The sequence below is a fragment of the Athene noctua genome, chromosome 3 (genome assembly GCF_965140245.1).
Source record: "Athene noctua chromosome 3, bAthNoc1.hap1.1, whole genome shotgun sequence".
In the NCBI taxonomy this organism is placed as follows: domain Eukaryota; kingdom Metazoa; phylum Chordata; class Aves; order Strigiformes; family Strigidae; genus Athene; species Athene noctua.
The window spans coordinates 52405662-52424961 of NC_134039.1; the positions used below are offsets into that span (position 1 = coordinate 52405662).

General features: G+C 42.5%; 1 protein-coding gene across 1 annotated transcript in view; it reads left to right on the plus strand.

Annotated features, from left to right (window-relative positions):
• Positions 1-18372: 18372 nt before the first annotated feature.
• LRIG3 (leucine rich repeats and immunoglobulin like domains 3) overlaps positions 18373-19300 on the plus strand; it is a 44120-nt gene continuing 43192 nt past the window's right edge. Inside the window, exon 1 of the mRNA XM_074901534.1 lies at positions 18373-18554. Within this exon, the coding sequence (XP_074757635.1) occupies positions 18373-18554 (182 nt within the window). The remainder of the gene's footprint in view (positions 18555-19300) is intronic.

Below are 19300 nucleotides of genomic sequence, written 5' to 3' on the forward strand. Positions count from 1 at the left end.
AAATGAAATTTTACTGAAAAGCTTTTAAAGGGGGTGTTTTCAGCATGAAGTTTTTGATTGAAACAAACATTAAGAAGATAGAGTAGCCAGTAGCTGTAGGAGGTAAGCATAGCATAAGAGCTCTTGATTTAAGTTCCTGAACTGCTCATACAAATTTGAGCAGCTGCACCATGAGGGACTGCAAGGTGTGACCGAGTACTCAGAGATCCCGTGGTTAAGACATCCACAGGGTTGCACATAGCATGGGCATGCATGATGTTCTTCTACATTGCTGCATTGCCAGCCAGACTATTCTGTGGTGAGTCTCTTGACTTTGGTTTTGACCAGACATGCCACCCGGTCAATACATACCAGTTTCTGTATTTTCCACTAAAGCAAGTTTCACTGGAAAATTCCCAACCAGCTCTCATCAAGAATGGGTTCTTGTTTGTCAGGCCAGATGAGCCACCCCACCATCTGACAACCTTTCCCGCACTTTTTGGCAGGTAACACTTGGTATGAATGCCAACAGGCATCAGTCCAACCCCAGAAGGTGTTCACTGTAAACTGAAGCAGGCATCAAGAGGACTCCCATGAATCAAGACAGTAGCTGGGAACATTCTCATTACTGGGGGAGAGAGGTCTGGAGAGAAGAAACCCATGATCACAGTATCAGGCTTCAGCAGATGCCTACACAGGTGCTAAGGCAGAAATACTAGGCTGAAAGCAAACGGGGAAAATTATGTTCAGATTCCACAGAAAGCCTTGAGTGCAGTGCCCAGAAGAAAAAAAAATATAAAAAAAATCAAACCAAAAACAGACTGTAGTGATGTATCTTTCCAGACACTGCAATTACCTATGAGGAATCGATGTATCCCTTTAGGCAATTAATTATGCAGTGTAAACATAGACAGACTCAAGAACAGAACATAAGCAAAGCATTAGTCCCAATGTACACGATCCCTACAGGACAGCTAGAACTGCACTGCCAGGAGCAGCATTAGCACTGCATGAAAACCCATGGTCATGTTCTCTGGAAAGGGATGAGTTAATGGGATGTGTGGTCTCATCACCAGTAACCATCACAAAGGAAACACTCCATGCTGCAAGACTAAGCACAAGTCATGTTACTGAGACGCTAGCTTTATGCTGCAAGGATAAGGTACAACTCACTAACAGGGTAACTAATGACAGAGATACACATCAAAGCATGCCTTCTGGAGACAAGTATTCTTCCAGCTGTATAAAACAGAAAATATATGCAAAATGTAATACCTTTGTTTCTCTTTTGGGAGTGTTGAGAATGACAGATGGTAGAGAAGTTCATATTCTAGAGCTAGCAATGTCTCAAGGAGCAAACGCCTCAGGAAGTTAGTCCCTATTACAGACAGAACTGCAAGATGGAGTTTTGTTTAAAAAGGCAGGGATAAAGCAGTAGTTCCAGAGGATTTGGAAGCCGGCACAAATGCATTCATCACACATAGAGAAAGAGATGCCTGAAATGAACTGGGGAAACAGCTGCTTCACAAGCAGCAATGCTAAATCAGTAGTCCGTGCAGATCAATGCAAAAATATTCATAGCCCAGAAATCAACAGAAACAGGAAATCTGTAATAGATCTTTTCATTATTAAAAGTTACAGAAATTACAAGATAACAACAGATTAGTACTCCATTTTCCAGGAAGTGGGCTAACTGGAGAGCAAAACTAAGGTCACAGGCAAAAATGCCTGTGTTGCTTATAAAGCCTGTCAAGTGGTTGATTGCGTTGAGACCACTAACACCACACTAACCAAGAGTTTCTTACTGATTCTTTGCACTTCCCTATCATCATTTCTGCTTGTGTGCACTGATTCCCAGTTTACACACAAATTCAGGCAGAGTGTCTCTTCTGATCTTTTAAAGGTGTATAGCGAACCTGGCTTGAGACAACAGACCTCCATGCCCCGCGGTAGAACACAAATCAGTGAGTGTCAATTGGGAATTTAAGCACAAATTACCATCTAATAGGTGCTTTGAAAGTAAATGAAGACAGAGTTGCAAGACATCCTAGAGCATCCCGGTAGTTATCAACCATACAAGGAGGGACCTCAGAAAAGGATGCATCAAAGAACAATGTTTTTGTTTCACACTGGCAGAAGAATGAATGACAGTACAAAAAGCAGTAAATGATAGGGGACGATAATGATCCAAAGATCCAAGGCCAATGTACTCAGGTCAGCAGATCTGGGTACAGCCCCCAAGGAATAGGAGAATGCAAAATCCTGAGCTGCACTGGAACAGACAACATGGGAGACATGACAGATTGCCCTGCAGGAGGCAAGAAGCAGTGGAGAGTTATCAGTGATCAGCCTTCGCCTACGTAGTTAGGCCAAGGCCAGGATCTGAACAAGATTCTCAATGATCAGTGACACCCAACACTGTAAAAGAAGCCTTGTAAAACCATGAAGGGAAAGGATGGCTTCCTAGAGCATCTCCATACTGCTAATGTCTGGCCCCAGCAAGTCAAGAAAGGCTTTCATAGAGAACACATAATAGTTCCTAAAGGAACTTGCACGTACAACTCAGATGGAGGGGTAAGGCCCAGAACTGTTCATTAGTTTCTTCTTAAACTGTGGAGAGAGGTTCCCTTATGGCAAAGCTGTTCAAAGAAGTGTAATAAACTATTGTAACTAATTTGCTAAATTAAACAAGGCGGGTACTGTAATAAACTATTGTAACTAATTTGTTAGGTTGGGCAGGGCGGGTACTATACGCTTGAATGATCTGTAAATGTTAAACCATAAAAATGTAAAGTGTGCCATTCGGTTGGAACAATGTAACCGTGCCTCAGAAACCCCACCTAGAGCTGACATGTAACTGCTGTTTGAAGAAAAGCCCGCCAAAAAGATGAGATCATGGGGCTTTTAAATTATTCAAAAGGGGAAAAGCATGTCAAGAGACCAAGGCTTAGAGATTTTCGAAAGACCCAACAGGAGGAGGACACGCACCCCAGCAACCCAAATGACCCAATGGAAAAGAGCAGGACAGCTATCTGACGGGAGGAGATTGGTTAAAGACGATGGCACAAGAGTATAAAAACCGCTGCTTTTTGGAACTCGGGGTGCGTGTGGCAGAGTTGCAGCTCTCCATGCACCCAGCGCTGCTTTGCCTATTGCTTCTCACCCTAAATCGATTGAACCCAAATAAAACTATATATTTTTATAAAATTGGCTTTGATTATAACAGAAGTATATGCTGAGCTCATACAAATTCATTGGGCATAAGTTATAAACAGTATGCAGTGAGAACTGTTTGTATTTTCTCTGAAAAAAAGGATTGCTATTAAGATGTGCATTCTTAAAAAACAGCATCTTGGAAACACCTCCAGTCCAGACCTCATACTCTTTATTAGTGCTAAGGGAGGATTTTCTCTGGGTCTGCCCATGAAATCCTCAAGACGATTCTGATGGTCATGTTGGAGGCAGCGAGCACTTTTCCTTCTTCATCCAGAGGTGGAAACAAATAGTGTGAGAGCATCCCTTATTAAAACAGAGTAAAGTATTTATATATGTATTAGGGTTTATGCATTACACTGAAACAGATTTACAGCAACCAAATAAGGAAATCAATGGAGTGCTGACAGATACAGGGAAATGGTTAAGAAAGTCATCACAAGTTTTTCAAATGTTGGCTGCAGATGTTTGTGTGCAAGTATCCATATTCTTTAAGAATCTCTGAATCCTTGCTTGGTGAATTAACTGTTTGCAGAAGTTAACTGTTCTTAGCATGTTGCTCTAGGCAGTGTGCAGTGAGCACTAGAGAACTCCAGCAGTCAAAACCTAGTTAGGATTTTGATAACAGTAGTCTTGGGATTAGGAATTTAATTTTAATTTATAGTACCTGATTGCTTCTGTGGGCCTACATCACTTATTCAAAGGTGTATTTGAAGTCAGTAGCAGAGTTGGAAACTGTTGACTTACATGCTAGGACTATGTGCTGAGACCATTCATTCTTATGTGACTGAATGGAAGCTGAATTTACCACATTCATAATCTAAAGAATATATGTGAAACATTGTCCTTGCTTATCTTAAAGCAGAAATAAACTCTCTTTGCGTTTTTTTTTTTTTGTTTTTCTTTTTTTTTTTTTTTCCTGAGGGTGACTTTGTTCTATACATCACTTTTTTCACTTTTTTTTTTTTTTTTTTTTTTTTAGGTTTTTAGGGGAGAGAGAGAGGGAGGGAGAGAGGAAGGGAAGGAGAAGGACATCAGTAGTTTCCTTTCAAAATTATTTTGCAAATACAGATTTTACTTTTTCTGTACATAAAATTTTGATCAACTTGAAATATCCATTTTGCCTGAGGCTAAGACAGTCTTTTTTGCTTATGTAAGGGAGAGAACTGAGACCTATTGGATCTGTCTACAGATATCAATAGTCTCTGCATGACTTTACCTCTCTTCACTCTGTAGAAGCTTCTGCCTTTGGATAACACAAAGTTTTAGAGATGGAAAGCAGGAGAAGGAGCTCCATCTGCTAGCCACAGGAGCTTCCCCTGCTGACTCCATATATTTTCCCTTGGAAATCCAAGGAAGAGTTAATGCCTGTTTCAAAGCCTGAGGCACAGACAACTGGCTGCAACCCAGAGCTGCTTGGGGGCTTAGCATGTGGCAGCCAGCTTGCCTGGCCATGCTTCAGGGGCTACACGGGCACAGTGAGGAACAGGCTTTAAGCTTGACCCTAACTTTCCTCGTTCCTGTGAATCAAAGAATCACAAAATACCTACTTAAGTCTAAACACAAACAAAGCACAACCTTCTCTTGTTATTGAAATTTGACAAAATTATTCCAGAAATTAATTTACACCTCCACAGGATACATGATTCCCAGAGAGTGTCATCAGTCACTGCACTGAAATACAGGATTTATTATACACAGCTATGAGGTAATTACTACATATTTATTACTTATTATTTTATTATGTGTTTATTTTGGAGAGGCAATAGACTATCTGTAATTAGGTTTGCATCCCTTGGCTTGAAAATGACCACATTTATTCTGCAGGCAATGGGGAATGGGTCTTGTTTAGTTTGAAAAAAAATATGTCCTAGCGCTTCAGTTACTGAATTTCAGCTCAGAAACAGCAAAGGAAGTCACTTTATTGCTTATTTCACTAAGAAGGCAAAAAATGTTTGATGGAGGAATTGTATCTTTTTTGTTCAGCTTTGACAAGTTTCATCTTTTCTTTGCCAGGAGTTCCATCCTTTCAAAAGTCTGAGCATTCACAAAACCTTTGTGAAGCAAATGGGCATCTGCATATTTGCAATTCATCCTCCAGGCTGAGGGGTTTATGATCTGTCTCCTATTTGTTTCCCAGGCATCATCTTCTCTCTGATCAATAGGATATTTGGTCATGAAACAAGGAAATAAATTAGTTTGAACTGAAGCACAGCAAGGTCCTTACTGGTACCCATTGCTGCATTTGAATTGTTTTTTCTTTTGTATAAAAGAGTCTATTACCAAAAGTTTGTGTGTTCTTTTCTCATTATTAAAATGGAAAACCTTTTTCCCCTAAACAAGGTCTTCCCCTTTTAGTGGCAGAATGGTGGAATGTAAAACGTTTGATTAATACTTTCCTTGGCAATTTCCTACCAGCACAACCAGATACAGGATTGTTTTTCATAATAATCTTTTCCCCTCAATAACTCTTACTAGAGGTTCCCTTTAAACCTACTAGGGTCAAGCCCTTGCAGTCCACAAATTCGTTTTATCATGCCTCCCTTCAGTACGTGAATGTATCTGGTTTTATTCCATTTTACTCTATTCCTTAAGGAGAAAAAAGTTTTTTACAAGTTTAGAGTTTTTAAAAATCCTAACAGTGACAACCATCGCACTGACTTCAACATTTTTTCTATTTCCTTTCAGTATCTTTTAGTCATCTTAAATTAACTTAAAATTGAAATAACATCTAAAGAAAAGTGTTATTTTTATTTTGTCTTTCTTAAGCAATAAACATCTTGAGACTTCACAATAAGTCTCTCGTTTGTTTGGTTAAAACACATCTTTATTACCTCTTTCAGTCGACACGAAGAGGTGCAAACATTTCGCCATACTGAAAGCTTTTTGGTGTGCCGAGCTCAGAGGAATAAACAAACTGGAAGCTGCCAGTAATGGTCTGAAAAAGTAATTACCAAGGGGCTTTCTAGAAGGATTAGTGGCCTTTAATATGCTGATTAATCAGCTTTTAAATAGTGAAGATCCTTGAGTAAGTCTTTCCGAGCAAAGGGAATGTCGTTAATCGCTACTATACGATAATGGTGTTTGAAAAATCAGAAGTGATTAATACCTGAAGTGTGTTTAATTGTACAAATATAATTATTTTCAGAACGGAAAAAGTGCTTAGTAACACGTTTATTGCCTATCTATACTGTCTGGCTGAACACTTCAATGAGGGGTTTTCTTCTTCTCCCAGGAGCAGGCAGCGGCCACCCCGCGGGGTTCAGCTGGGGCGCAGCCGGCGCCTGCCGCCCCTCGACGACCCCCCCGCGCCCGGCCGCGGCCGCTCGATCCCTGCGCTCGGGTCCCCGGCACCCCCCCGCTCCCTGGTGCCCCTGAACGGCAAGTTACTTGAGGGCATTCAGTCCCTCAGGTCGCCCTGCACTTTGCGAAAGTCCGTGCTAAAAGACTCTTTCGAGCTCTAATTAGCACCATGCAGTGGAAATGGCTCCTGAAAGCTTCGTACATCTCCCAGTCTAAGACAACCTCAAAAAGCAAATAAAGAGCAAATAAATACCTTTTAAAAATGCCAGTTATAATTATTATTCGATGTAACATAGGAATACTCTGCTTCTTTCTTACAGATAAACATAATCACTTGCAACTTTTCAGTGGCTTGCACATCTTCATGTGAATTTAATGAAAGGAAAATGTCAGATGTCCCGTTGGGTGCAACCAGATTGAGTTTTTTGTCTGTGCTGCATAGAAGCAGAACTTCTTCAACTCCGAAGTGCACTTCCCTGATCTTTCACTTGTACACCTACTTTTGTGCTAATTTTCTTGCTTTCTAAGTATTGTCCTTTGTTGCAATCTAAATTTCAGACTACAATTCACTATATGTATTGATTTAACTTTCTGTACAATTAATCTGCTTCAGAAAACACCACTCAAATCTTTGTGTGACTTTAGATATGAGAGTAGTCTGATGGAATTAAAGGACCACTCATACTCCTAAAATTAAGCATGTGTATAACTGTTTGCAGAACGGTGGCCTAAAGTAGCTCGTCTCTATTTCTAATATCTCCAGGTTGTATTTATTATTTGCTGTCCTCTCTTGCGTTTATAGTCTTTGCCAATTATAAATATACATAAACCTCTTTTTGCCCATTCTTTGAGACCACAAATAAAAACAAGGAATTCAAGCCTTGACATCCTACAGAACATTTTTCTCCAGTGTCTCTCCAGACCCTTTGCTGGTCTTTCCTGAAGTTTCCAGCTGCAGGACAGTGTTTAAGGCCATTGTTAGACTCTGTAACATAGCACTATATAGACATCACTATGGGACAGAACAGCATCTTTCTGATGGGAAGTAATGACCAGCCTTTTCTTTCATGAGGAACATGCCAACCTCTTTAAAGTCATGCAATAAAACACCCATTGTGTTTTATTTATAACCCCAGTGCTATCCCCCTTACTTGATGTTTATTTACTGTATGTGTGGCAAAAACACATATTCCAAGTTTAGCATCAAAGAGACTCAAAATTGCAGTTGTATAACAATTTATGAGTTCGAAAGAGTGAAGCAAAGGTTGCTCATCTGGGAACTTCTAACGCCTCAGCAGAGGGGATGTCTCTATCAGCACTGCAAGTCACAGAAAACTGTGGGGTGCAGCAGGATTTGCAGGTTTTCCTGCCAGGTGGTTGAGCCTGAGGCTGCCATAGATAGTCTCAGTTAAAGGCTACATTATTCGTGCTTGGAACCTACTGTACTCCTCCTGACAAAAATGCATGCAGTACATGACATTAACTATCATGTCTGCAGAAAGTTATATATAAAATATATTTGTGGGCATATATAGATACAGAAGTGTGTATATATGAATTTACATGTACAATATAAAAATGGGGGCCTGAGCATTAACTGCACTTAATCCAAGTCAAGAAACCGGGTTAAAAAATGTACATTAAATAACTGCATATTGCATACATGCAAACTGTGTCTTTAGACAAGCTTTTACAGCACCAGGAATGGAAGAACTTAAAGTACAAGCACTGATGCATGCTGTCTGGTTTGCTTTCAACTATTTTTTAATTTTTGAGCCCCTATGCATTTTTTACTGGCAATATGAGTGTCTGCCAGGCTTACGAAAATGAGCTTGTTTTTCTTGTACTGCAGGTTCCATAATCGTTAATACCAGACCTGCACATTACTGGAATAAATGGAAGTGCACATTGGAGCCACATCAGGTGTGATATGCAGTGTCATTCTGCCAAACTGGACAGTATGATGTTTAATGCTATCTTTAAGATTTTATACTAGCTTTGAGCTACAGATAGATCCATTCTGATCCAGATTAAATTTCCCTTCACCAGACATGGGCAACAGTTGAGCCAGCAGTTTCAAGAACAAGGATATCTAGGGAAAAAATATTGAAGTCTTTTGAAGAAGCAGAGTGAGGTTTTCTAAATTCAAGGGATTGTGATGTTTCTAATGTCAGACTCAGTGCCCCAAACCTGAATTTACCACCATATTAAATGAGATTCTTCAGGCCACAATTTATTGATACATTGTTTTCTGTGGTAACAACAGCTGAAGCTGCACCCAGGACCCCTAATGCCTTTCCACTTGTTCTCTGGTTCATATCATGGCACCTGGCATCATTTGTGGGGCCAAATGACAAACAAAATGAATAAAGAGAGCCGGGTTAAAAATAATTCTAAGAAAAAAATCACAATCTGTCTTCTTGTAAGGCACCACAAGCAGCTGTGCTCACACCGTGGAAAGGGTGGTAGGGGCAGGTCTGAGCAGGCAGCAATCTGGATGGGAAAATATGAAGCCACCGCCGCTTGTGAAAATGGTATGAGGAACTGTTCACAGGGATACTCTGCACTCCACTCCCTCACCTTCCCCACTTGAAGTTGTCCATGGGTATGGAAAGGTCCTCAGGCCACAGGCTTAAAGGCTATTCAGGCACATCTGATTTGCTGACAGAGTAGTGCTAGAGACAGCGTTGGGTCACACATGCTTACTGAACGCCTGCAGCTGTAATTACTTTCCCAACAACTTCAGTCAGGTCTGCTTCACCATAAATCCGCACACTCAGATCCTAGTTCATGAAGGGGCTCTGGTCAGGGAGGGTTCTCATCATCCACCCCACTAGGCTTTCCATTTTGTGTCCAAACCTTCTTCTTAAATACACACTCTTCTGAATCAGGGCTTTTTGCAATAGTCCATTACAGCTCTGGAGATCAGTGTATGGCCACTAAATAATGATGGCAAAAATAGAGGGTTGTTTGTGTTTGCAAAGTAGTCAGTAGTAGCTTCTTTGGTAGAGTTATTCATTTGTGTGAGCTGCTCTAACATATTTTAAAATTAAATATATACCTAATCTAAAAACATCTGTTTAAGAACATAAATTAGAGAATGAAGTATTTGAAAAGCATTAGAGTAAGTTTAAAAGATTTAAAATGCAAAAGAAGTCAGGCAGCTACGCTTAAAAATTTAAAAAAATTCCACCACTTTGCATTTAATTTTTGCCATTTTTTAGACAATGACATAGATTCAAAATCCATATAAGAGATAATGGTTTTAGTTTCAACTCTGAATGCTCTCTTCTTGTTGATTTTATTTTAACATACTTTTTTTTTTTTATGACACACAGCCATATATATGTGTGAAAAGCACATTATTTACAATTTAAGAGATTAATTTATATATGAACTGAAATACACACAAGGCTAAATTTGTTGGCTAGATCTCTTTTGATACTATTTTAAAATTGCATTATTTTACTAATAAGATGCCAGCCCAAGGGTTTAACATTGTCCTGGGAGGATTACAGTCTCTGAGGAAAACGTTGCTCACAGCTGCAGTGAAATATCCATCACTGAAAATTTCAGCACTTTTAATTCCATCTTAGTGACATCAGTGGGATAACTGAAATATTACTCACATGTGGTACTTGGTGAGTGTGTGTATGACTTTATCAGAATTCTAGGAAAGTAATTTAGTGTTTATCATCAGTAGGGTTTTTTTTAACAACAACAAAAAAAAACAGAATGAAAAATAATAGTATGGATAACATAGTATATTAGTGGTGGATTTTTTTTTTATGATGATTGAAATAAGATGTAATTTTCTCAAAGTTTAAAATGATCAGTAAACCTCTTTCTGTTTATTTTAGTTTCTAGCTTTTTTTCTTTTCGACAAAATTGGGAAATTCATACTGTAGAAGTAGCTTAGCCAACCTTATGGAGACTTTTCTGATTATAAATCACTCAAAGGATAACTCAGTTATTGAGTGTCTGCAATTCAATGAAAGTCATGGTTTCTTAATCACTGCTACTGGACTTGTGCCCAGTCTGACCACGCCTGTGGTACTACTGCTTTGATTTTGACACTGTACATGTGGGCCAAAGCACCTAACAACCCACATTGTGGTACCGTGTCTTCTTACCCACCTAGGATGTGGTAGGATGCTCACATTTTTGTCGGTGTCTCTCTAGAAGGTTGTTTTTTCTACTTCTAAGGGCAATATAGTCCAAAGAGAGCTGTACACTGAGCTATTTGCCTTGTAGCAACACAAAAGCATTGCAGCCTTTTATCCTATTTATTTCCTCTCCATAAACTGCAACAGCAACAGAGAACACAACTGCAAGGAGAGTCCCCGAACTGGAAGACTTTTGTTTGGAGATGACAGCACACAACCAGAAAAGTATTTCAAGATTCAACATGTGCAGCTCTCTGCACTGCTAAATATTGTCTTTGATAGATTGGAGAGAGTAGAGAGGCCAGTGAAAGCGAGCAATGACTGAGAGGAGATAACTAGGCTGCAAACCTGGGAGGGAAAACAACAAAAGAAAAACTTCACAACAGACAACATTCACAGAAATCTGTGCTGACAGTTCTGTTAGCTTACCCTAGCAGAAAACCCACTTGACAAAGTCACTGAGGGCCAAGAGAAGTGCCATGGCCATTAGGAAGTGCACAAAAGCTGAGTGCCCTAGTGTTAGCTGGCAGCTAACAGGGCTATTTGGAAGGTGACATCTGCATTTCAGAGGCTTCCCAAACCATGTTGTCTGAATGTGAGAGGCCATGAAAAGTTTTTCTTGTATAAGATTCTCACAAAATGTCAGAGCCCATGAACAGGATCCATACCAGTATCCCTTCCAGTTTCTCCCAACTCCATATCAACAGATCAACGCAAAGAGCATGTTGCAGACCATTATTCACCAGTCTGGCCAGCTGGCGCACAGTGCTGGTGTTTGCTGCAACTCCTATAGCTGGCGCCCAGCCCACCCAGATCAGCAGGCTGTGTTTGCTGCTTTCTGATCCAGCCTGCTCTTTGATGCTCCCGCTCAGAAAGTCAGACCTTATTGGCAAACACGTCCATTGCAAGTAACCGTTTGAGCAGCTGTGGAAGTGGTGCAATGTGTGTTTGGCCAACTTCTTACCAGGACAGTACATGCTTATTTTGTTTTATATAATAATTGGGAAAGCAACAGGCATCAGACTCACTGGTTTCCCAATGATGGCAATGGGATAGCTTTGTGCAAAATCTCAAGTGCTGCTTGCTTCACTGCAACACTGGGTATTCATTTTGTGAGAGCTGTTAAACTGTGGAGCTTCTTACTAGCCTTCTGTAGCCCTTTCCTGTCCACTCCACTCCATTCCTCTCAACTTTCTCCTTTTATATCTGACCCCCAAATGGGATATATTAATCTCAGCCCTCATCAGAATATTATTTCTTTCTCTCACATAGAAAACTCCAACTGATATACCCCCAAATGCCTTCTTTGATGTTTCTTTGTTGACCCATACTTAAATATTTAGTTTGTGATGCACTACTAGATCCTTTTACAGAGGGTCCTCATTTTGTATTTGTACATGATACTTCACTTAAGCATAGCACTTCCCCTTTGTTTTACTAAATCGTGTAAGATTTAATGTTAATAAATTCTTAATACAACTTGTTACATCAGCAGACAACAAAGCAAACTATTACAGAGGTATAATAAAATTAAAAACTACAATTCATAATTGTGAGAAATTTTGCTTATTACTGTTACAATGACATTTAAGGTACCTATAATAGAAAAAGATTGAGAAATATGCTTACATGTGAGTCTATTTAGCTATTTAATATGTATGTTTGAAGGCACAGAGTGGGAATCATTTGACAATCCATGGTCTAGTCTGAACTAGTCATAAGGCTCTTTCTAGTCAATGGAGAAGAAGATAACCCTCCGGAGGCTGATTCATTCCAAATGCCTTAGCAGCTTATTTTAGAAAGGTAGTAATCACACTCTGAATGTGTCTTTCTCCACTGACTAAGGAAGAAGCCAAGACAACTGCTTTAGAGTAGATACCAAACTTCCAAATTGCTAAAATTACACAAGATGAGTCTCAGCTGCAGCTTGTTCTCCCCTTCCCCCTAGAACAATCAAGACCTGAATTCTTCAAAGATATAGGCCCTAACTCCCACTGATTTCTTACTGTGAAATTCTTTTAGCTGTTGACTTCAATGACAGCTGCACACCTAAACACAGTGAATACTTAACATCAGGGACTGCAAAATACTGACAAAAACCTCATCAAATCTGCCCGTGATGACATAAGCAGATATAGCCTTCAAGCACCCGTGCCTCTCTGTCAGAGCCTTCCATCCCAGTTGCAGAAGGGAACATGTGTTCCTGCTTCAGGTGTAGTAACACCCCACCCCAAGGAAGGGGAGGATGGAAGACCTGTAGATGTTACTGTCTAGGAGAGCCACTGCCAGGTTTGACAGAGCATCTCTTTCAGGATTCCCTTTTTGGCCACTTCTTGATTTTTCTTACCACAAAGTGTTTACTTATTTTAAAGATTATTTCAAAAAAACCAGCAAACTAAAATAACGAGTAGAACAGCCCTGGCAGGTGTTTTATTACAGTAGCACCATCCTGAAATTACATCTACTTATTTTTATTTAAATTGACAACATTTCAACTTGACTATTCCTTAATGACATAAAACTAACTCCTCTTCCTTCCTCTTTGAAGCTATAGCATTGTAGATGTTGATTGTTTAATTGTCCTTCCAATCATGCACTTAACTTCTCACTTAGCCCCATGCAGGACATGACTTGAAGACATTAACAATCGTCACTGATGTGGATTGCCTTAGGATGTTTAAGTTTATTTGTAATGGAGGCAAACACTCACAGTCTGGATGAATTCTGTAAAAGCTGAACATTTTCTGCCCTAGGCAAAGTTTTCAGAAAGAATTCATATGGTTTTGCTGGTTGTAATCAGTGCATTCAAATTATGCATAATTTGGTTTTCATGGTTTCAGTGTTGGATCACATAAAGTCAAGTATAATTACTACCAAAAATAAATTTCTGTATGCACCTGTGGGCTTATGACACACTAGTAGGAAATTCACAATTATGAGGAAATTATTTAAGAACATTTTATTATTTTCCTCAAATGCAAGTGAAATTGCAATGGTTAATCACAGAAGTTGAAATAAATGGTTATGAAGTCTTAATGCTATTATGAACTAAAAGTAGGATCAATTCGCAGAAGAACCGGAGGGTGGGAAACCTTGGTATTTAGAGTAATTTTCAGTAAAAATATTCCATGATATCGGATGAGATTCTTGTTTACACACACAGAGTGAAGAAGCAAAAAGGGTCTTCTGCATCCAGGAAGGAGTTTTCGTGGGTCCCTCTAGTAACTTCCAGACAGGTACCCTGAGGCAAAAACTTCTATTGCCAATTGCAAGCTATTTGGTGCATGCAAGCAGCCTCTGCAAAAAGTATGTCCTGCTCCACTTCTGTTTTTTAAGCAGGATGGGTCTCACTGGTTCATCTCTCTCTCCAGCTGTGGCTTTAGAAAAAGTTTTGTTAGCCTTAAGATTATTTAAAAAAAAAAAAGTATTGAGGAACGTGCAATATGGAGTAATGATTTTAAGAGGATGAAGTCTTTATTTCCTTCTCCCAGATAGTCCTACACGTTGTCTTTGACTAGAAATAAAATGGAACTAGGAAAGTTCTGGAATAAATAGACATTTGAACATTAATTCTGCCAATACTACTGCAGGGACATTTGCTGATAGGAATGTGGGCCACTGATTTCTATCACACTCTATCAGAACTGAGATGTGTCAGAGCATAAGCAATGTTGTTCCGCTTTGCTTCAGCTTTTTGCTGCTGAACACTATCTAAATCACTTTATTTAGCCATGAAAAGCAGAAAATCTGCAATGAATACTAGACACAGATTTGGATTACCTGGTGATCCAGGAGTACATGGGGAGACTCTTAATTCCCATGCTGGCCTTAATGGACATAATAATTTAGTAGATGCAACTGTTCACACCTTCTGACACAAATCCAGATTTAACTACATATAAACACATAAACTATATGTAATTGCCTCTTGAGGTGGCTTGAGACTCTTTTGAAAACTGGCTAAAAACCCTGAATTTAGATTAATTAACCTGTTAAAGTTACTAATGTTATAAAAGATGTCCTAATTTTAACTCAGAACAGAAAATGTATAGCATCTTAATCTGGTTTTGCTTAATTTAGCAATAGGTAAATTGCTTTTAATAATCTGCTAAAACCAGCCTGATTTAAGGTTGCCCTTTTCTGGAGGCAAGTTACTTGAAAGCAATGCCTGATTTCAATGCATTAATGATATGTAAAAAAAATCATACTTAGCTTCTGGGTGTGTCTTTTGCCTGAAGTGAATGCATATTTTAAACATATTTTAAGCAACGTATGTTTGGACTTGAATCTGTAAGCCCATGTTTATCTGATTTAAAATAATCAGGGACTGAAAAACACCATTAGAGTCAACCCATAACACCCCAATAAAGAGTCTACAGTTCAGTATGTAACCTCCTTTCCTCCACCCCCAATTCACCCAGACTACTATGCTTGGTAGTGTCCTGGAGGAAAAAAATCTCATCAGCCAGAGAGCTTGAGGGGTCTAGTTTTACAAGAGTTTTTCTCTGCAGCTGTGCTTCCCCTTCCTCAGCATCATCCCTTCAGGCTGACCTATATTCAGGCTGCCATGGAAAGGGCCCATCTTCCTGTAACCACCATGAGCAAGTCCTCTTCCTTGTGCAGCTACATGGAAAACAGGACTAGGGAATTATCCCAACTCAGAACTAAAGCTGAGGGGGTGTTATTATTTTTGATGGGGTTTCAGTCAAATCGGTAATGCTGATGCCAAACAAGAGTTGGCAGAAATGCCTTGCTACATGTAGAGATAACGGGGTAGAGGAATGTGAGACCTCTCATTTTTATATCAGCTTACTTAGGGCAGATATCACAGAATCATCTAGGTTGGAAAAGACCCTGAAGATCATCCAGTCCAACCATTAACCTAACACTGACAGTTCCCAACTACACCGTATCCCTAAGCACTATGTCGACCCAACTCTTAAACACCTCCAGGGATGGGGACTCCACCACTGCCCTGGTCAGCCCATTCCCACACCTAACAACCCATTCTGTAAAGAAATGCTTCCTAATATCCAGTCTAAGATACAGTCCAGCCAAACCTGTGAAGAAGACATTTGTCTTTGCCTTTGTAGAGTCATGGTGCACCCTAAACCTAAAAGTAATGATGAGGAGACCCCTGGACTTGGGGGCTGCCAGTGCTTGCAGCATTCATATCAGGTGCAGAATCGGTCCCCGAGACTTCTGAAGAGAGCAGATCTTCCTGTGGCAAGTACGACTTTCTGTCATGTACCCCAAAGTACAACATATAAACATTTTAGAATTCATAATCAGTTTTAAAGTGTTTTATTATTTTGAGAAAAGAAGCTGCAAAGACAAATGGATTAATTTTCTGAATTGATTTACCTTGCTTATTTTAGAAGAGCTTCATATGTTATTAGCACTAAATATGCAGTAGGTTTTTCTACGGGCACAGTATTACATTACTGCATGAGTGGTTTTCAAAATGACAAAAACAGAAGTCCTTGCCCTTTTCAACATTTTCAACATTTTCATCTTTTTTTTCAGCTTTCTTTTCTCGGATTCTCTTGTTCCATAATTCACATATGCATGATGTATATTATTGACTGCCATGATAAAATAAGTTCAAAATGCTTTGTTTCTATTTTTTCTTTCCCTTGGACAGCTGAATGATCCTGATGCCACTTACTAGTAAATCACAGCCCTTGCCAACACTCATGATAAGACAAGCTCGCTTTTCCCAAATAAGAGGCCCTTTCCTGTGCACTCTGGGAGCTGTAGTACAAGGCTTAGTTACTTTAAATCCATTTTAATTTTAGTAAGGTGCTCCATAATTCTCTGGAGCAACATAAACATGAAGGTCTTCCCCTTGAATTTTTGATTACTTCTCAAAAGTAGCAAGTATAGCATATTTTACCTAAACACAGTGTGTTTAAGTGTCTGTATCTTGGTACAACGGTGCAAAACAACTGGACAGCTAGAACAAATGCTGGCATTTTTGAAACAGAAGGAAGTTTTCCTACCGACTTCAGTGGGGACAGGTACAGGCTAATGATGGATAGCTTTGACAATCTGAATTTGGCACTGTCCTACTGGCTGTTTAGAACAGCTCAGTGTTTCACAAACTTTCTCGATCTATCATCCTAACATTTTTGAAAAGAAGGAGGCTGCAAAGAAACTGAACAGCTATGACATGCCAATGCTGCCGTCAGTTTTCATTTACAACAAATATGAAGTAACTAGTAAATATATACTAATTATTTTTTATCCTGTATTGCTTCTTTGCTTGCTTTGATGTGTAGAAAAAATGTGTGTTCCTGCAGTGTTTGTTTTCCTACAGTCATTTCCTTAAGGAGCAGCAGTGGTTGATGAAGCACAAGCTGACAAAACACTGCACAGCTCTGCACACCCTAAGCACCTGGAACAGCCAAGTTGACAGTAGCACATGAATGTTTGTCGTTACTCAGGGCTTGCCCGCTTGGCTTGCAAATTCATGATTCCTGACAAAAATGTGGTTTTGTTTCTTTAATTTAACCCGTGTTCTGAGATACAGATGGGAACAATAAAAAGAGCGACAAAGTTTCAGGTACCGGAGCTGTCAGGCTTTGGAGGCCTCAGGTTCCAAGTGTCTTAAGATGTCTACAATCTTCCAGGTGAACCGTATAAAGGTGCGAGCGAAAGCAGAGTGTTCGTGAGGAGTGTGATGTCTGCTGCTGCCGAGTAGGGGTGTGTGAAGCCTACAGTAATTGAATCCATGGCAGGGTCCGGGCTTACATATGGAAGCTGAACAATAGGTATTTGCTTAAATTACATAGATTACCTCAGAGATGTGGAATCTGTATGCCCTGCCCACTTTCCTTAACCTCTGGAGCTGGGATCCTGTGGGGAACATAATGGGCTTAATTACGGTGTCTGGACTAGCCGCGCAGGACCCGGAAGGCAGGAGTTAACCTCGCCTCACCTTTTACATGCCGGTGACCCCAGGCTTGGCTGGGAACCTGCTGGGGCCTCTGGAGCAGCTTCTGGATTGCCCCGACTCGCGCTAATCTGCGCGACAGCGAAAGGAAATCCTGCACGGCAGGGCCGCGGCACCCTCACCATCCCTCCGCGGTGGGCGAGGCGCAGGGCACCCGGGCCCGCTGCCCGCTGCCGCCCGCCGCCAGAGGGGCCGCGGAAGGCAGCCAGGGCCCGCACGTGCGCCCGCCGTGCTGCGAGGCCGGCCCTCGCCTGCGCCCCCGGGCGGGCGGCGGGCCCGGGGTGCCGGTGGTGCCCCGCCACCGCCTGGCAGCGGCGGGGCGCGACGCCAGCCCACCCGCGCCCCTGCCCGCCAGCCCACACGCCCGCCCCGCCATCCCCGCGGGGCCGGGCCGGGCGCCCCCGGCCGCGGCGGGGCGGGCGGGGGTTGCGGCTGTCACATGGCAGGGGGAGGGGGCTGCGGCGGGGCGGGCCGCGCTCGGGGCTCCCCCGGCCGCGCGGAGGCGGTCTGAGGCGGCGGAAAGTTTGCGGAGGGGCTGGCGGCCGGCGGCGCTGCGGACCCCTGTCCCGCTTCTCCCTTTACTTCTATTCCACGCCCCCCGCCCCGCCATCCCACCGCCTTCCCCCCTCGGCGGCGGCTCCGGGGCATGAGCGGGAGCCGCCACCCGCGCTGAGAGGCGGGAGGTCGCGCCGCGCCCGGCTCTGTCAGGGAGGGAGCGCCAGGGCCGGGAGCGCGGGCAGCGGCTGTGAGCCCGCCATGCCCCGCCGGCCCCGCGCGGCGCCCGCCGCCCTCCTGGCGCTGCTGCTGCCGCCGTTGCTGCTGGGGGGCCGCGCCGCCCGCTGCCCCGCGCCCTGCCGCTGCGCCGGGCACCTCGTCGCCTGCAGCCGCCTGGAGCTGAGCCGGCTGCCCGAGCGGCTGCCGCGGGGGGCGGTGCAGCTGTGAGTACCGGGGCGGCGGGCACCGCCGATGGGTGGGCAGGGGGCTGGGGGTGCCGTCCCTCCGCCCGCCCGCCATCTTCTGTCCCCGGGGCCCGAGGTGCCCGGCGGGGCCCGCGGTCGCGTCGGCGGGCGGGCGGGCTTCGGGGAGGGCAGCGCGGGGTTCGTGGCGGGAGCGAAGCGGGAGGTGCCGGCAGCGAGGTGCGACGTGCGGGCGGGGGTAGCGCCGGCGGCCGAGGTGTCAGCGGGGGCGGCGGGACAGCGTCCCCCGGACAGCGACCCCCGGGCGGCGGTGGCGATAGGCGCCCGGGCTGGAACCGGGCCCGGGAGCGCTTCGCGGTGGTTTGAGAGTGGGGAGGAAAAAAGTTGTGCCGACTTTCTTGGAAAACGTGCAGTTATCATCAAGTTGATACTAATTTGTGCGTTGGGAAAACTGGTCTCGGTTTTATTTGTGTAGTTCTTCATTTGCGTTCCCTGATGGTTTTGGCTTTAATGATTGTACTGACACGGGAGCTTGCCCCGTTCGGTCCGGTGGCGCGGATTCACTGAACCCGCAATAGCGCGTACTGAAATGCCATCTGTGGAAAATTTACTTTCAGTGACAAACTTTTATGGACAAAGTATAAATTACGGGAGCTTTCTAAAAGCCTGAGAATAGCTGAGGGACTTTTCACATTTGTTTTTAATCTCTTGTCACTCAAAGATCTGTATTATTCGTATTAATTTTCTATTACATTTCCAAAGCAGAT